Raw genomic sequence first — 20211 nt, 5'->3', positions numbered from 1 at the left:
GGAGAAAAAAATAGAAAGTAAAGAAAAGGAAGGAAGGAAGGAAGGAAGGAAGGAGGGAGGGAGGGAGGGAAAGAAGGAAGGAAGGAAGGAAGAAAGGGAGGGAGGAAGGATAAAGGAAGGAAGGAAGAAAGGAAGCAAGGAAGCAAGAAAGGAAGGAGGAGCGGAAGAAAGGGAGGAAGGAAGAGAGGAAGGAAGGGAGGAAGAAAGGGAGGAAGGAAGGGAGGAAGAAAGGGAGGAAGAAAGGGAGGAAGAAAGGAAGGAAGGAAGGGAGGAAGGAAGGAAGAAAGGAGGGAAGGAGGGAAGAAAGGAAGGAAGAAAGGAAGAAAGAAAGGGAGAAGAAAAAATAAAGTAGAATAAAATATAGTTATTAAAATAAAAAATAAAAAAATAAAAATAATTATTAAGAAGAAAAATTTCTATTAGAAAAACAAAAAACGGGTCGGTCTAACCATAGGACAAATGGTGGAAACCAAGCTCTACAGACCAAATCTCACACAGCAGCACACACATACACACTCACAACAAGAAAAAAGGGGAAAATAATAGTATATCTTGCTCCCAAAGTCCACCTCCTCAACTTGGGATATTTCGCTGTCTATTCAGGTTTTCCACTGATGCAGGGCACTTCAAGTTGATTGTGGAGCTTTAATCTGCTGCTTCTGAGGCTGCTGGGAGAGACCTCCCCCTCTCCTCTTTGTTCGCACAGCTCCTGGGGTTCAGCTTTGGACTTGGCCCCGCCTCTGCGTGTAGGTCGTCCGAGGGCGTCTGCCCTTCGCTCAGACAGGACGGGGTTAAAGGAGCAGCTGATTCAGGGGCTCTGGCACAGGCCGGGGGGAGGGAGGGGCACGGATGCGGGGCGAGCCTGCGGCGGCAGGGGCCGGCTTGACGCTGCACCGGCCCGAGGCGCACCACGCGCTCTCCCGGGGAAGCTGTCCCTGGATCCCGGGGCCCCGGCAGTGGCGGGCTGCACGAGCTCCCGGGAGGGGCGGTGTGGAGAGTGACCTGTGCTCGCACACAGGCCTCTTGGTGGCGGCAGCAGCAACCCTAGCGTCCCACGCCCGTCTCTGCTGTCCGCGCCGACAGCCGCGGCTCGCGCCCGTTTCTGGAGCTCCTTTACGCGGTGCGCTTAATCCCCTCTCCTCTCGCACCAGGAGACAAAGAGGCAAAAAAAAAAGTCTCTTGTCTCTTCGGCAGCTCCGTGCCAGTTTCTGGAGCTCCTTTAAGCGGCGCGCTTAAACCCCTTCCTAGCGCACCAGGAAGCAAAGAGGGAAGAAAAGGTCTCTTGCCTCTTCGGCAGCTCCAGACTTCTCCCGGACTCCCTCCCGGCTAGCCGTGGCGCACTAGCCCCTTCAGGCTGTTTACACTCTGCCAACTCCAGACCTTTCCCTGGGATCCAACTCTCCCTCATTTTTTTGAAGGACAGTTTTGCCACATATAGTATTCTTGACAGTTTTTTTTCCTTCAGCACTTTAAATATTATTGTCCTGCTGCCTTATGGCCTACAATATTTCTACTGAGAAATGCAATGATAATCTTATTGAAGATTCCTTCTGCGTGATGAGTACTTTTCTCCTGCTGCTTTAAAGATTGTCTTCATAGTTTGACAGTTTGTTTCTTGCCTTTTGTGAGGTCTGTGGTCTTCTGCCAGCGTTCGGTGGGTGTTCTATAGGAGAAGTTCCACGTGTAGCTGTATTTCTGATGTATCTGTGAGGAGGAAGGTGATCTCCGCGTCTTACTCTTCCGCCATCTGGCCTGCAGTCTCGCCTCTTTTTTGTTGTTTTTTTAATCCATTCCAGTGGGTGTGTTAGTGGCTTCTCCCTGTGGCTTTTATTTGCATTTCAATGTGGTTTTTTGACACAAGAATCCTTTTTTTTGGGTGTTCTATAGGAGAAGTTCCACGTGTAGCTGTATTTCTGATGTATCTGTGAGGAGGAAGGTGATCTCCGCGTCTTACTCTTCCGCCATCTGGCCTGCAGTCTCGCCTCTTTTTTGTTGTTTTTTTAATCCATTCCAGTGGGTGTGTTAGTGGCTTCTCCCTGTGGCTTTTATTTGCATTTCAATGTGGTTTTTTGACACAAGAATCTTTTTTTTTTTTTTTACTGGATTCTTTGGTGTCATATTATTGAGTTTATATATTTTGGATTCGAGTCCTTTATCAGATACACATGTGGCAAATATTTTCTCCCAGTATGTATCTTGTCTTTATTTTTTTAACAGTAAGTTTCAAGGAATATTTTTTCTCTTATGGTTGGTGCCTCTTGTATCTTATCTAAAAATTCTTTCCCAAACCCAAGGTCAATAGAGTTTTCTCCTAGGTTTTATTCCAGAAATGTTATAGTTTTAATGCTTCACACTTACGTCTACAATTCATTATGAGTAGCTTTTTTTATATGGCGCTGTATATGGGTCAAGTTTCGTTATTTCTTCGTATTGCTGTCCAAATGTTCCAGCATCAGTTTTGAAAAGAACATCTGTCCTCATCCAATTACCTGGACACCTTTATTGAAAATCAACTGACCATATGTGTGCAGGCCTACTTTGGGACACTCCATTGTATTCCGCTGATACAATAGCCTATTCTTACACCAATATTACATTTTCTTGAGTAATGTACTTTCAGAGTAAGACTTGAAATCAGGCAATGTGAGTCATCCAACTTTGTCTTCTTTTTCAAAATTACTGAGGCCATTTGAGGTTTAGCATTTTCATATACATTTTAGAATCTATTTGTCAGTTTTGATAAAAATTTCTGGAATTTTGATTAGCATTGTGTTCAAAATATAAGTTAATTTGGGGAGAATTTACTTAATAACAATGTCAAATTTTGTCATCCATAAACACAGTATATTTCTCCATTTATTTTGATCTTCATTAACTTTCTCATCAGTATTTTGTAGTTTTCAGCATTAAAATCTTGCAAATAATTTGTTAGATGTATTCTGATACATTGCGTGTTTTATGCCACTACCAATGTATTTTTATTTCAATCTCTAGTTGTTAGTCTATAGGAATACAAATGATTGTTTTAGATTAACCCTGATGGGGAGGAAGGGAATAATTTGAAGGACTCCCTTCAGTAACCACAAGTCTCATTCACTGTTCCGCAGCCCATCTCTGTGCCACCTTCCAGCCGTGCTGGAGTCTAGGAAAATGGGAATAAAGACAGACTAACGAACGGGCTGAATTAGGTCCAGGTCTGAGGCAAAATCGGGAATAGCTGAAGAACACGTTTACAGAAATGTGAGGTCAGTTTACTTCCTCTGAACTCTGGATGATGATGTTCTGTAGTGCTGTAGTCAATGACGATATTTTCAAGTAGGCAACGGGGCAGGGGATCATATATTTAAAAGAGGCGGCATGGTATAGTAGAGCTGCAACAAGCATACATTTTTGAGTCAGAAAAGCTACGAAGTTTGATGCCTGGCTCGGCCACCTCGGGCTGGTTACATAACCATTCTGTAAAAGCAACTGAAAAACAGGTCCGGAGTGACGGATTACCAACATAATGCACATCAAGGGCTTAGCTCAATGACCCTGGTAATAAGCAGGCAACGGTATTAGCTGAAGTTTCTGGGAATCTACTTACAAGCTAACAGGTTAGCCTATTACTCTTGTATGGACAGATGCAGAAGACGAGAGATGCTGGGTTAACAGACAGAGGACTTACTGCTCACGGCAAACAGAATCCACGCTTCCTGTGGGCACCAGTTCTCCTTGCCCCCCGTCCCATGGGGGGTGGGAGCGGGCAACACAGATGGACCTAAGTGGACGGCTACCCTTCGTGCATCGTGTCGCGTTGCAGGAGAGAAAACTGCGCAAGAAGCAAGAACTCTTTGAGCAAGCGGCACACTGTGCCCAGTAGAAGAGAAGCCAGGGACCCGGCGCTGCGGTCTCCTCCAGCCATCCAGTAGCTGGTGTGACTAACTGCATATGCCCTGCAGTCTGACCAACTGAGCAAGAACATGGAGGTGGCTCACGGCCCACGGTGGGCGTCCCTCCCAATGCTATATTATTCATTTTAAAAATTTACTATATAAAGGGAATGCTTAAAAATGCTCACATCCAGATCTGCTTGAAGACCATCAAGTAATAAGGTCTTCACAACCTTCAAAGAGGCTGTATTTCTTCCCTGCGCAACACTGGAACAAGGCCTCTCTACTCTCCCTTCTATTCATCACACCTGGAGCTCCAGCAGCACGCCTTGTGCTTCTTTGACTTGAGAGCCCTTCAGCTATTTGAAGACAGTTGCGGTTCTCTGATATTTACTATAATTTGAGTAAAACACTTGCAAATCATTTTAACAATTATATGGCACTGAATGTATGACCATCTCTGTTCTAAGTACTACACACATATTAACTCTTTAACAACAATACCATAAGGTATACGTTATATTTATGCCCATTCTGTAGATGAGTAAACTGAGGGCCAGAGAGGGGAAGAACACGCTCTGGACACACAGCGAGCAGTAGCGAAGCTGGGGCTTGAGCTTCAGAGTCTGTGTTCTCAACCACCGTGTCACACTGCCTACATCTAAAAGTCCACCCTCACACCTACCAAAATATTTCCTTCCTTATCTCCCCTTAGACCGACCGTCTCCCTTTTCTGCATTGCCAAGAAATTAAAAAGCAAACAACAACAATGACAAAAAAACTAAAGAGAGCTTTTGGAAACAATGAATCTTCTGAGTGTATAGCAATTAATAAAGCAGTAGTTAGATTAGTCAAGGTAAAAACTAGAAAGATAGTTTATAAAATAAGTAAAATCAACTATAAAGGATTTCTAAAAGGAAGAACTGGTGAGTCTACTAAAACAGCTGAAATACTCCTTTTGTATCCCAAATCTAATCGCAGTGTTAATAGCAGGCTCCTTGAAAGACACACTTGAAAAGAAGATTGGTCCAGGAATACAGTGACCTCATTCTAAGTCAGTTTTTACCTCAATTTGGCTACTACCTGACCTTCTAAGAACTTCAAAATCTCCCCACAGTTCCACCTTTGCTAAGTGCAGGAACTAGAATATCTAAATGTATTTCAAGTCCTATAGTTCTATGACACTAACACATAATCTCTCTTTACGTGCTTTTTCACCTGCATTTTAAAAAACCATGTATACACTCGCTAATATCATAGGTTATACACTCTAGGATCTACTACTAACAATAACTGCAAGCAGCTGGTTACAAATACTCTCATTCATATGGAACAATTTTTCTTTAGGTTTCTATTCTAATTTTTACATGAAACATGTTTCATCCATAATCATTGTGATTAACGATAGCATTCATATGTTAATTTCTATATATTTAAATTATCACTGATTATCCATTTGTAGAATATAAACATGTATTAAAATGCGATTCTTCTAGAAAAAGGAATCATCTTAAAGGAATCATTGGTATTTTAATAATCATTAAACCTTTATCAATTATGGCAAAATATTTATGATATAAGATTAATTTTTTAAAAAGTTGTAATTATATAGAAAGAAGAAGAATTCAACTTAATAAACAAGAAACGTATACAGGATACAAAGAAATATGCCCAATGAATAGACAGTAGTTGCACCAAAAAGGTGGACTAATGCGGAAGAAGGAGGTACCATTCATTCCCCTCATCTTAACTGAACTTTAGACAAGCTTCTCGCCACGCTACTGCCCTGACCTCTCCCTTCTTAGAGAACTTACTTTAAAGAATTTACAATTGTAAATTGTTTTCTCCGCCCCTATGAGATGTAAACCCCTCCCAGGCTTACAACCCGAGGAGGATTGTCTCTCCAGGACCTGAGAGCCACCCGTTTGAGAAGCAATCACCGTGAAAGATGGAGCGCTTGTCTCCCAGTCTCTGTGGGAGGCCAGGAGCCTAACTTCCATAAACAGCAGTGAATAAACTCATGCCTCACCACTCTGACCAACCCCTGGATAATTTCCTTCAGCAGTTTTCCTCTAAGCCCAGCGCTGACAAGCTTTCTGGCCTTTAGTTTCAGGGAGTTGAGCTCAGTATCTCTTCCCTAATGCTATATTCTTGAATAAAGTCTTGCCTGTCTCTTTAACTTTTCTGGTGCAATTTTTCTTCGACACTAATGAGAGATTATTTTCATGCTTCTATATGTTATTCTGCACTTTCCACATTTTCTTCAAGGAAGAAAGTATTCTGATTGTTAAAAAAGTAATTATTAGGGCTAGACATTTATCAGCAGGAAAGAAAAAAACAGGATTGAATAGTATATTTTCTAAAAGAAGGCTTTTGGTAAGGCAGACTCCATAAACATAAAGAAAATGAAAGAGCTATGAAGTCTAAAGGGTACTTTAGATTAATGCAGGCGAGATAACTTTAACTTGATGAGGGAGAAATTAGATGGACTATACCAGCAGACACCCGATTTCTAAACTCTACTGAATTTATTCAAGACTTACTTATTTCTATAAACATAAAAAGCATTTCATGCAGAGCAAATGTGCCTGTAGGAACTAGAATTTTATTTCTGAAAATCGAAACAGGAACATAATAAAACCAACGAAGGCGACAGTTATTGCCCATTATAACTAAAGCAATTTTAGAAAACTAAAGAAAACAAATAAAATTGACGATATTGAGATATATTAGGCCAATCAGGGAAAAAATTTAATGGAAACAAATGTGAAGAAATGGCATATGTGACTCAGTTATTTTGGTGGTTAAAGTAATGGACCAAATAGATGGTTCTCAATTTTAATCCTAGGAACATGGCTACATAAATTATTTAGTAAAGGGAATTGGGGTTTCTCTGCATCAATAAAATAAAATAATGATCCAAAGATTAATGTTGAATGAAACGGTTCTTGGAGAGTTTCGAATTAATTGCTATCTTTGCCCCCCCAAAAAATGACTTTAGTTTTTGTAAGAGAAAATACTTACAATTTAAAAAACCATTTTGGTAAACTATGACTTGTCTTTAAAACATAAATAAAAATTTCAACGTGCCGCTTGTGGTTGGATTGGAAATTATATTGTTTTTAAGACATCTCATTCATCTCAGTAGTTCTAAACAGATATTTGCAAAGAAATTTTTAAAAATCTCTAATTTAAAATAAGTTGAATCCAGAAGCTCTATGCATTACGAAGGGAGTTTCTAAATATGTCACGAGTTACATTTGCTAGAAGTGACTTGCTAGCATGCATTTATTTTGCTGAATAGGTATATAATGAATGATATTTATATGAAATAACGTTATCATTTATTTAAATCAAAGAGATGTTTAATGATATACTACATTTTTTAATAAGTAAATTTGATATAATTTGATACAGCTTACTTAAGTTGGCAGCACAAAAGCACCAGAACACACACACACACACACACACACACACACACTCACACTCAGTCTATAATATAAGAGAAGAAAATAATGAGGGTATGTGGCAGTGGATGGAACAAGCCACCTTAAAAGGTAGTGCGTGCTCATCAATGGAGCTGTTTCCAATGTAGAAAAGAAATAGAAATGGAATGTCTACCCTTTCCCTCCACCTTCACCCAAAGAGAGTCTACTTCTCAACCAATATTGGAAGGCTGACTAATTGCCCAACAATGTCTGAGGGATAGTGTGAATGGTTTAAACTGAAACTAGATTAAACAATTCTCAGTGTCTCATTATGTCCCTATATTCTGACATTTCTCTCTGTCCCCTACTAGACTATAGAATCCCTTCCCAAGCGTAAATTCTTAGGGAATTGACTGACAGCTTTAGCAAAACTTTGTAGCTGCATTCTTCAGATTTTTAGCAATGTAGTCATAATATTTGATTAGGAAACAGGTTGGATGTCCTGTAGAATTTATTATTAAAAGAAAGAATTTTGCATATATCAAATGAGGTTTTAGATGCAAAAGCCCTTTATACTCTAAAGGGCAATATGAATTAGCAGTGTTGAAATAACTGTCCATTTAATTACTTTCTTTAAAATATTAACCTGAAATGAAACCACACAAGAAATTTTATCCCAGTGTTCCCTGATTCTACATAAGTAGAGTATAAATTGCCAATTAGAACACTTTTAAGCTGAAAGAGAGCTTTATTGATAGTTATGCTAGGTAAATAGGCATTCACTAGTACTGGACCAAACCAGGACATTTGGTCACTCTAGTTATAGGAAACTTCTGATAGTGTTGGATTAAAAAGTTGTTAAGGTCATAAAAAGCCACAGGGAACATTAAGACACACTGGAGAGTCAGAGTATTATCATTACTACAAGTTTTCTGAGTGGGGCATGGGACCCCAAGTAAGACGCCCCAAGTAAGGCACCCCAAGGGTATAATAGCTATGGTATCAGGCAGTATTGCATTTGGCTGCATCAGTCTGAAACTAAGGCTAGTATCGTAAGGAAATGAAGGGTTATTTTTCTCATAAAACAAGAAAGCCAGAAATATACAGCTCAGGAATGCTAACCACCTCAAGGAGATCTTCCAGGACCTTGATTCCTTGTAGGTTCCTGTTCTGTATTCTTAGCAAGTCACTTTCATCCTTTGGTTTCAGAAACACTTGGCATCTCCAGGTAACACATTTATGTCCCAGGCAGGATGGTATTAGAAGGGCGCAAAACAACAAGGCTGACCAGATAAATCTGTCCCTTTACTCAGGAGAACAACAGCGTTCCTAGAAGCCCTACCCAGTTAGACTCACTAGATTTAGTAAACACAAGGCACTGCTTGGGGCTTACTAGTACACGTAAAGGGAAAATTGGATAATATATGAGTAGCTAGTATGGTAGCCACACCAAGAAGTGTGTGAACCTACTTTCTAAGGAAGGTGGATCAAACTGTGCCAAGGGCTCTGTTTTGCTGAATTGGTCCAAGTTAACACAGGAATGTGTATGGGGGGGGGTCCCTAATAACTACAGGGCCTATGCTCTGCCGAGAGGCCTTTGCAAGTTTGGTCCAGCACTAAAGACTGGACAACAGGAATCCGAATAAAGCCCCTGGTGTTCCTCCTACACATTCTCCCAAGTGATGCTCAACTCTGCCACTAAAAAGTACTGATAGAGCTTAAAATAATATCATTTTGAAAGGTTCCCTCCCAGCCGACGTCCATTTTATAGGATCAGGATAGAGCACCTGCCATCTCAGCTCTGCCCGGAGAAATTTAAAAGGGCTCCTTGGGGCTTCCCTGGTGGCGCAGTGATTGCGCGTCCGCCTGCCGATGCAGGGGAACCGGGTTCGCGCCCCGGTCTGGGAGGATCCCACATGCCGCGGAGCAACTAAGCCCGTGAGCCATGGCCGCTGAGCCTGCGCGTCCGGAGCCTGTGCTCCGCAACGGGAGAGGCCACAGCGGAGGGAGGCCCGCATACCACAAAAAAAAAAAAAAAAAAAAAAAAAAAAAAGGGCTCCTTGGTGGCCAAGTGGCTAGAAGATGTTCTATTTAACATCAGAGCAGAGCTCTGGGTTAAAGTCCAAGTTATCAGGGTCCAGACATTCTCCAAAGCTTCCTAACAACAGAGGCCGGGAACAAAAGTTGGATCTCCCTAAATCATGGGACGGGATGCTGCCAGGCTTAGCAGAACTGATGTACCTGTGTAGGAAAGGCCAAGACTCAGCATGCACTGAATCCTGGTGTCTTAGTTCCTGGTGTTACAGACAGGCAGTGGCCAGTGTATCACCTGCCTTTCTTCTGGGGTTCAGATGCGGGGCCACTGCTGCCGCGCCAACAGAAAACCTTTATATTTCCTTAATGTTATCTGTTTCTCATTCTCTGAATACTGACCACTTCAGATCAACACCTATTGATACAGGAGGAACTTTGACAATGATCTACAATTAGGAATGTTCTTTTTTTTTTTTTTTTCCTGCGGGTTAACCTAAGACAGAACCGGTTGGGCAAAGATAAGCCACCATGGGCTCTCCTGGTGGCGCAGTGGTTAAAAACCCACCTGCCAATGCAGGGGACACGGGTTCGAGCCCTGGTCCGGGAAGATCCCACGTGCCGCGGAGCAACAAAGCCCGTGCGCCACAACCATTGAAGCCCGCGTGCTTAGAGCCTGTGCTCCACGGTAAGAGAGGCCACTGCAGTGAAAAGCCCGTGCAGCGTAACGGAGAGTGGCCCCCGTTTGCTGCAACTAGAGTTAAGTCTGAGAGACAGACTTAATACTGATTGAAAAATGGTGACGAGAGAGGGTGACAAAGGAGAATAACTAACTCCTCAAGGACCAAGGTCTATGACTTTATCACTAGGGAGAAGGCACTTACAGCTTGCTGGGAAGGGCTGGAAGGTCAGGGATGATCTCTTCATAGGGTTCCTCTTGGGCCAAGGTCTGAACACAGGAAGGCTCTTGCATTCTTCCTTCCCAGGCAGACTCGGCTTTCAGCAGCATTTCCTCAATAAACTCAGATGCGGCAACATCTACGAGTAACAATAAGGCGATCAGAACCAGTGAGTGGGAACAGCCCACAAAACGATTTACTTTCAATCATTCTGATATGTAACATGCTAAACTTTATCAACACATGAAGCAAAACAAAAAACATTAAAAGTTTACGGTGGGAATAAAATGGCAGTGCCACCATTTTTAAAGACTATTTTATGTTACATCAGTGGCATATTTAATTACATGACGTAATATAAAATGACATAATATAAAATTATTAAATGACATAATATAAAAATAATATTCACTGAGTGGTCACAGGTAAAATGTGAAATCACTGAGAAGCTAAGCTTGAGAGAACTTAATGTCGTTTTATTCTCCATGAAAGTCTTCCTTCATCATGGTGAATGTGAATCCAAAGAGGAAAAGAGCTATACCTCCCCAGTGACTGGGTTCTTATAAAACGTGTAGTAGGCATTCTGTAAGCATTCTACTAACTGGGTAGCTGTACAAATAACGACTCGGTTGTGTTTTTAAAACAGTGGATCTGGCCTCTCTCTGTGATCTGGTGGGATTTCTTTTTCAATCTGAAATAAAAATAATTATATTTCCTTACATGTTAACAGTGACATCTGAACATATTTGGGCAGCAATACAGCTGTGCATTAATCAAATTTACGCTTACTAACAACTGAAAGTGAAAATCAATACATCCTGAAGAAAAATCACATTAATAACAACCAAGAACCTAATGGCTGTGGCTACTCCTTTCCAATCCCCACGACTAAACTGCGTGACCTCTTGTGTCCATGAACTTGAGTTATGTGGCTTTATGGGCTGAGTGAGGTAATTCAGCTACCACAAGAAGATATTTATGCCAGGATTTTATCATCATTTGCTTTAGATTAAATCATATCTGCGTAATGAGTAGGAGACGGCTCAGCGTCCTCTTCTTGGGAGATTATTTCCATAGCAAGTAACAGCTATACCTCAAACTGCTTTTATCCCTCAGATAATTTTGTGTGTGTCCATTTCAAATTCAAGCACAAAATAACAAGAACATAATACTGTATTACTCAGCCATAAAAAGGGTCACTTGTAGAGACGTGGATGGACCTAGAGACTGTCATACAGAGTGAAATAAGTCAGAAAGAGAAAAACAATTATCGTATATTAACTCATATATGTGGAATCTGAAAAAATTGGTATAGAGGATCTCATTTACAAAGCAGAACTAGAGACACAAACGTAGAGAACAAGTGTATGGATACCAAGGGGGAAGCGGTGGTGGGGTGAATTGGGAGATTGGGATTGACATACATACACTATTGATACGCTGTATAAAATAGATAACTAATGAGAACCTACTGTATATATAGCACAGGGAACTCTACTCAGTGCTCTGTGGTGACCTAAATGGGATGGAAAGCCAAAAAAGAGGGGATATATGTATATGTATAGCTGATTCACTTTGCTGTACAGCAGAAACTAACACAACACAGTAAAGCGACTATATTCCAATAAAAATTTTTTAAAAATATATAGCACTGATGATGATTTTCATGTGCTCGGCCACAATACGGGTGTCTAGTTTATTGTTTTCTGCACTATCATTTTATGTGTTTCCTTCTTCTTGTTGTTGGTATATCCTGCATCTACCTGAAACTAATCAACACGTGTTTACTGAGAGCCTACTATGGTCCCACCACTGTGTCTCTCATGACCAACATGGCATGGAGAACTGATTATACTGATGCTAGGCTTTGCGTGACCAACGTGGGCAAAATTGTCTACGAGAGTCATGAGACACTAGGCCTGTGGCGGCCAGGGCGGAATCTAGACCAGCAGCTTAGTCACTCTCGGGGCTCTGGGACTGTCATTGTCAATTGCCTTGAGTGTCTGTTTTGGTGAAATTGACACTAGACTTAAAAGGTCAAAGTGTGATAGACAGAGGTCATGCAGTCCAGGGTCAATCATATATTCCATTCTCTGGGGAAAAAAGCCAGAAATACGATCTGGAAAAATGTGATCTCCTGTTAGATCTAGAGTTAACAGAGGACGGGGTTTATATGTACAATAAAAATATTTTTGAAAAAAGACAGGAGAAAGCTACAAATTTCTATATACTCTTCCAATATTTACCATTAGGCAAATTTTTGTAGATAATAGTAAGATCACTACCCGATTATTAATATTAGCATGGTTCTAAAGTTTGAGACTATTAAGCCATCTTACAGTTTGTTAAATCTTCAATTTATTTTTAACAAATAAGATCAATAAACATTAAGCAATGATACTTAATTCCAATAGAATAAGAAATAGAGCAAATCTCCCATTCTGTCTTAAATGGGAGGTTTATCGGGTAATTATACTCCTAGAAGCGCATGAAATAAGAAATCTCAGGTGTGAAGTGCTTTCAGGTTAGTAGGGGTACAAAAACAAGAAGAATAAGTATATTTATGTTATTCAGCTCAATTAATACCTTCAACATTTTTACATTATTTTGTTACTTATGCAAGACTTTTCTCTTTGTTATTTAGAATTCTTATTTTTAATATACCAAAAGTAACTTACAGGTAGTAACATTGTTGTCAAGTTTTAAAAACTAGAAAATTAATGTACCCACTTTTTAAAGAGTGGTCAAAAGGACTCTAGAAAATTTCAAAAAGATATTTAGTAAAAAATAAGTAACATTAAGATTTTCAAAGTTTTAAATGAGGTTGAGAATGTTAGTCTCTATTGCTTGCAGTATAAATATCTGCACAGAAAAAAATACTCTTACCATTTAAAAATACCCTAATGCACAAGCATGTATTTGGTATGGTGAGAAACTAGTTAAATAACAGAAAAAATATATTTTAAAGTAAGTGACACCGCAGGAATCACTGCCCAGGAAAATTTAAAGCCCAAAGAACACATTGCAATGAAGTCCCTATAAACTTAACTGCTCTCTGACAGATGCTTGTAACGTAGCAGTGCACAGGAGTTTGTGAATCATGCTTGAACTGGGTTGGGTTTCACAGAGCATCTCAGGAGAGGCTGACTCATTTTGTAGCTGTGTCAGCGATGGGTCAGCAACTTCAATATGATGGGAAGAAGACAGTAACTGCTCAGTGGTCCAGGATGCTCATAACCTACCTGAAGCCTTCTCCTCGTTGCAGTTCAATAGGTGTGGATTTGCCTGATGCATCAAAAGAAGTTTCACCAGGTTTGCCTGAAACGTTAAAGGTAATTGAAATAGGAAAGATTATGCTGGATACTTATAATCCACAGTTGCTATCCTCCAGGGGCACTGGTGGAATGAGAATGCATTAGCATAACCTACTATGCTAGATGTTTCTTACTCTCTCCATTTCCTGTTTTGTTTTGTTTTAAATGACATTCAAACTGTTTCAGCAATTAATGCATTCAAATAAAAAATTACTCATCAAGTGGGTTAAGTCATTGAGGATTTGAAAAGGTTCACTTAACGCCTTTCACTTTTATTTTAGGGCACCTAATGGGAGGAATCACATGTCACAGTGTGTTTTGTTTTAATTTAACAATTCGTGAAAGTCACACTTCTTGTTACTCTCCGTCCATTACAGCATCATGGACAATATGAACCTAAGGTCCAATGGACAATTAGAAAAACTTCATCTCAAGTTATAAGAATAAAGCAACTTGATGAGAGATTAATATATTTTTTTAAGTTTATTATAAAATACATTGTACATACAAAGCATATGTATAAGGGATATGTACCGTTGAAAGAGCACATAATGAAATAGAGTCCAGTGCACCCAAGTTTTTTAAATGTCATTCATAGTATGTTTGTGTGTTCTTTTCCAAAATTATCTCTGTTCCTACTTCTCAGAGTTGACCACCGTCATGAATTTTATGTTAACCATTACCATGTTTTCTTTGTAAGCTTAGACCTTACTTAAGAAGTATCCCTAATCAACACATCGCTTTGGTCTCATCTGTTTGTCTCATTTATAGAAATGAAATCCTGGTGTATATATTCTTCTGTGCTTTGCTTTCATGAATTAACATTGCATTTTTGAGGTGATGGGTTTAACCAAGCTTCGTTTGTTTGTTTGGCCGCACAGAACTGCATTGCACAAATACATCACAATTTATCCACCTTCCTCTCAGTGGACATTCAAGCCATTGCAACAGCTATTTACATATTGCTAGATTCACATCCTCCCTAACACTTGATATTGTCATTTTAAAAAATTGAGCTACTATACCGGGAAAGAAGTAGTAGCTCAGCGTGGTTTAACTTGCATTTCCCTGCTGACAATGATGTTGAACACCCCCTCATGTGCTTTATTTCCATTCTTATATTTTCTTTTGTGAAATATCTATTCAAGATTTTTTTGCCCATTTATTACTGAAGTGTTTTTCTTTGAATTATTGATCTATATGTTCTAGATACATTTGCCAGATATATGTACTACCAATAATTCCTCCCATTCTATGGCTTGCCTATTCATCTTTCTAAAAATGTCTTTTGGTGAACAGGATTTTTAAAATTTGTTTTACTTCTGTTTATGCATAACTTTCATATATATTTTTTTTTCTTTAGTTGTTAGTGCTTTTTAGGTTCAAATAACTCTTTGACTACTCAAAGGCCATGACAATATCATAATATATTTCCTTCTAAAAACTTTATAATTTGAACTTTTATGTCTATGGTCCACCTCAAGTGAATTTTTGTAAATGGCACCTAAAGGCTTAAGGTTAATTTGAGTCCAGCATCCTTTGTTTCTCAGCAGTATTTTTTCTTATTAAACTGCTTTTGAGGCAGTCTTGAAATAAGTAAAAAACTTATATTCTTGAAAAAAGTATCTAATTATTTTTTCAAGATAATTTTGTCTATATAGGTCCTCTGCATTTCCATATAAACCTTAGAATGAATTTTTAATTTCTGTAAGAAAGGCTATAGTATTTTGATTGGGATTGCTTGAAGTAAATAAATGCTATATTAGCTTTACATGGCTGCCATAAAAAATTACAAACTTAGTGGTTTAAACAATAAATAATAACTATCTTACACTTCTGAGGGTCAGAAGTCTGACACCGGTCTCACTGGGTTAAAACCAGGGCGCTGGCAGCACTGTTTCCTTCTGGCCCCAAGGGAGCATCTGTGTCCTGACTTTTCCAGCTTCCAGAGGAGCCCACACTCCCTGGCTGGGGGCCCCTTCTTCATCTCCAGACCAGCAGTGTCGCACCTCTCCGACCATTTCCATTGTCGCATTTCCCACCAACCCTCAGCCAGGAACGGGTCTCTGCTCTTCGGGGCTCAGTGATTACAGTGGGCCCACCTGGAGATCCCTTCCCATGTCGAGATCTTTAACTTAACCACAGGTGCAAAGTTCTTCTGCCTTGTCAGGTAACATAGTGACAGGTTCTGGCGATCAGGGTGTGGACAGCTTTGGGGGCCACTATTCTGCCTTCCACAGGTACGATTCTCAGCAAAACCCACTGGCGTCCCGGAGGGGGGGGAAGTAAGATGCAATCTAGGGGATAAGACAAGGTCTAACCTCTTCTTCTGTGCTTAGTCTAGCTTCACTGGCTCACAGGGAGCCGCGGGCAGAAGCCTCGCACCCAGCCCTTCAGACCAGAGCTCCTGGTGCCAAACGGCTGCACTCAGGACCCCTCAGCTCGGAGGGCCGTGCGCAGAAGCACCGCCCACCACACCTTGTCCAAGATGGCGGTGGCGGGCCGTGTGCAGATATCTGCACCAGGCACTGGAGCCGTGAGCAACAAACGCACCTGCGCTACCCGCCCCCGCACAGAACTCCAGCCCCTCCCACTGAGAGATCCCTATAACCAGCCACACCCACACCTCTCCGTCCTCCCATCAAAGAATAAAGCTTCCCCACAGAGAACCATATTCCATATCCTGTAATAAACCACAACGGAAAAGAATATGAAAAAGAATATAGAGATATACAACTGAATCACTTTGCTGTACAGCAGAAATTAACACAACACTGTAAATCAACTATACCTCAAAATTTTTTTTAAAAAGAATAAAGCTTCCCTTTGCTTCTGAACCAACTCCGTCCTGTTCTATTGGTGTCAGCAAGCCAGGCAGGAGGACCCTTGTTGGGGCCCAACTTGAAAGGGTCGGCAACAAGATCCTAATAATAGTCACTGTCTCAACACATGAATATGGCTTACCACCTCATTTATTTAGGTCTTCTTTACTTTTTAATTATATTGTTTATATTTATATAATATTGTTGTATAGTTTCCAGTGTAGACATCTCACATATCTTATGTAAAAAATCTCCCTATATATTTTATGTTTTCAATGCTATTTTTCTTTTTAATTTTGGAGATTCCTTTGGAATTTTTATTCTTTCGCTTTTCCTAAGTTTGTCTTTCCATTTCTTGGTTTATTATATTGATTAGAAGGGGACTGGCTTTTCTGACCTGTGGCTTTGTTGTTTTTGTGACATTTGCCAGTCATTCTCCACCCATGCAAGCACTCTGCTCAGACATTCCAAAGTATCTCCCCACCCATCATTTATTGCTCTTGTGAGTGTTCTCATTATAAAATTAACTAGATTTTAAATAGTTTGCGCCATTGCTAGCTTTCCCACAAGTCCACTGCAAATCAGTGTTTGGTTTTACAGAACATAAAATATATCAATAACACTTAAATCATGTTACAGCAGACTGCTTATATTTAGGGTTAATTTTTATTTCCAAATAAAAGCAATGATGTGGTATGGAGGATACAGGTGCTACATAGGGTGCATGATGGGGGTGTCACACTGGGATCCAGGAAGGTAGAAAAGACAGCCAGTGAACTGACATCTCAGGGGAGTCCTGCAGGGCAGGGAAGATTTAACCACTCAACAATTTCAAGAAAAGCAAAGAACATGAAAAGGATGTACACGGTGGCATATTCCAGAAATCAAAAGAAGTTCGGTATAGCTATATCCTCCAACCTGGTGGGGGGAATAGGAGAAAAACAGCGGGAGAATTAAGCAGAATTCCTGGCCCATGGGGACTCATGTGTAATGGAGTAGGTATTTTATATCAGCAGCAATGGAAAGGATGGTGGATCGAATAGTTCCATTATATTTGCATTTAGAAAGCTCGCTGTAGCCACATTGTTGAGAATGGAGTGGAGGAGGGAGAGAGGACTCCACTAGGAGGCTGATGGGCTGATCCAGAGGCAGAGATGCTGATGCACTGGGTGAAGGCAGAGGCAGTGAGGATGTACAGATTAATCGGTTGTGGTTATAACTCATACAGCTCAAAGCTATTCACTAGGGAGGAGTCTGTGGGCTCGGTGGTTTCTTAGTTATGGGAGAGGCAGGAAAACAATAATGCCCAGGTTTGTGATCAGTAAATGGTGACACACAGAAGGGACAACAGACTGGGGAAAAGAAGACGATAATTCCCTTTGTACACAAGTTGGGTTTGAGGGCAGACTGATAGAGATTACCCACCAGGCAGTGGTCCTCATGGGCCGGGAACTTGACAGAAAAACAAGAAAGGGCTTTGGAGGCTGTGATCATGTAGAGCATTTGAAGTTGCAGGTGTGAGATTCCCTAAAGACGTATAAACATTGAGAAGACAGGGAACCTAGGATCCAGCACTGAGTTTATCAATATTTGATGCTCAGCGGGGTACCAGAGAGTGTTTTTTTTTTTTCAATGGAAGAAGACATATCTAAAGAATAAAAACTCTGAATATATCTGAATTCTTAGGTACTTGGGTAAAATGTATTTATAAGAATACAAACGACTCCTTTGAACATCAAGATACGCAGGTTGTGTGATTCAAGATACTTTTGAAGGGAAGGAGATTTAGATTTTAGCATTTGTACAATTATTTTCTCATCTTTTGTTGTAGCATCGCCAATCCTATTATAAACACTAAAAATATGTACAAGGCTAGAATCGAATTTTATTTTATGTACAACTCATAAAAAATTGTAAAATCAAAGGACTTACTGCTCACATAACTTATTCAGTTCCTAGTTTTAAACGAGAACATGCATCTCTTTTTTTCTCACTGGAGAAGTTAATATATTTATAAAGTCAAGTTTTAAAATATGTATGCATGTCAGTTATAAATCCCAATATACAAGTCAATTATAAATACTGTTATAAATTATGGACTGCCTTCTCCAAAAGGCATTTATACTTGTAAGATATTTATAAGAAACTGAAGTTGTGATGAAGGTCTGTAAAAATGCCATTAGTCTCTCTAAAATGTTAGCATTTCTAAAGTTTTTTTCCCTGAACTGAGGTATATTTATTTACAGTAAATTTCTTTAGAGAATTATAAATCTCCCATGCCTATAAATTGATATCCAAATAATACCTCTTTCTAAAATATCATTTCCAAAATGAATATGAAATGGTATTTTTATGGGTGAACAATTTTTAAAAACAATTCAAGACATCATATGGTATTTTCTTGACAAAATAATCAAGATACAGTTTACTCAAAATCCTCTATTAACAGAAATCTCTCATTGTTTTTTGAATCTAAATCGAGGAAGAGTACTGGTTTTGGTGTCATGTATTCTAACGGAAAAGCCCCACTCTACCTTTCAGTGTTAAAGCTTTGCTTCTAGTTCTTGGCTGATGGATTTGTCCATTCAAGCCCTTCAGTTGCTCTGCTGGACACCAAAAAAGCATGCTGGGCAACACAGGTAAAGCCTCTGCTGTGTTGGAGCGTACGTTCTGATGGAGACCCCATTTGAGTAGGTTTAATGGAGCAAAATGGAAAAGCCATATGATCTTCAGACCCTCTCCTTGGCACTAAAATGTTGAAGGATTTAGAAAATACTCAATTAAAGGCGAGTCATTTTCTAGAGAAGCAGCGGGGAAAGGTGAGATTGTTTTTTAAATTTGCCTTATCTGTACACTATCAATGGCCATTTCTGGAAAACTGTGTGTTGGACATCTGTCTCTGTGAATCTAGCAGCTGGATCAATTGACCTGGACACATGGGCACAGATGGTCTGATGCATTTGCCTTCAATCATTCTCACCGATCTTCCAAGCTATGTAAAAATCCTCTTTTAACAGAAGTTGATGGTTCTCAGTGATTGAAGACCCTGGGGCCAGGCTCTAGGGAGGAAGAATCAGCAAGGCTGGTTAGGCTCCTACAGCCAGCGAGGGGTGGCTGGTGCTAGAGCCAGTTCTGGGCCATGGAAATCCTCAGAGCAAAGCTGGTTGAATCCCCGAGATGTGCAGAATGACCTATGGTGTGTGTGTGCATGTGGGAGGAGCGTCTGGGAAATAGAAGACAAAATAGGAACCCCCCCAAAATTATGCTTTTTAAAAATTGGGGTCCGATATTGTGCAGCTGGTTTTGAAAAAAAATGCAGCAATTGGAAACTGTTTCTTCATTAATTTACCATTAATCAGTAATAAATGGTAAGCATTGGGAATGTAGCTGGTACACTGGGAATACGGTAATAAAAACATTCACCTTAATTACTCTGCATTTTGCAAAGTAAATGCAGCTTTTGAATCATATTTCCCATATAAGTTCATGACTATGTTTCTCTAGGCTGAAAACATAGTTTCAGAAAACCCAAAGTTTGGGAAATTTTTGGAATGTGACAGGTAATGGGGTGGAATACCGATATCCTCTCATCCTCTACCTTATCCATCAGTGATTCTTCTAGCTTATGACTTTTGTGTGACAAAAGTTCCAGGAAGCTTTATGAAGGAAGCAGCAGTTGTATTGGGCTTATGTGCCTTACATCAAGTTTTACAGGTCTTTCATAAATAAGTATTTTTTGTAAACAGAAGCAGTTGTTTTAAAACACACCAACTTAGGGCTTCCCTGGTGGCGCAGTGGTTGAGAGTCCGCCTGCCGATGCAGGGGACGCGGGTTCGTGCCCCGGT

The 20211-nt window shown here is 40.1% G+C and overlaps 1 protein-coding gene across 1 annotated transcript in view; it reads right to left on the bottom strand.

Annotated features, from left to right (window-relative positions):
• MYO16 (myosin XVI) overlaps positions 1-20211 on the bottom strand; it is a 432588-nt gene that overhangs the window by 288911 nt on the left and 123466 nt on the right. Inside the window, exons 8-9 of the mRNA XM_024123222.3 lie at positions 13473-13548; positions 10216-10369 (exon numbers count right to left, since the gene is read on the bottom strand). Coding sequence (XP_023978990.2) covers positions 10216-10369; positions 13473-13548 — 230 coding nt within the window. The remainder of the gene's footprint in view (positions 1-10215; positions 10370-13472; positions 13549-20211) is intronic.

This window comes from Physeter macrocephalus, chromosome 13, assembly GCF_002837175.3.
Source record: "Physeter macrocephalus isolate SW-GA chromosome 13, ASM283717v5, whole genome shotgun sequence".
Taxonomy (NCBI): Eukaryota; Metazoa; Chordata; class Mammalia; order Artiodactyla; family Physeteridae; genus Physeter; species Physeter macrocephalus.
This window is presented reverse-complemented; position numbering and strand designations above follow the sequence as displayed.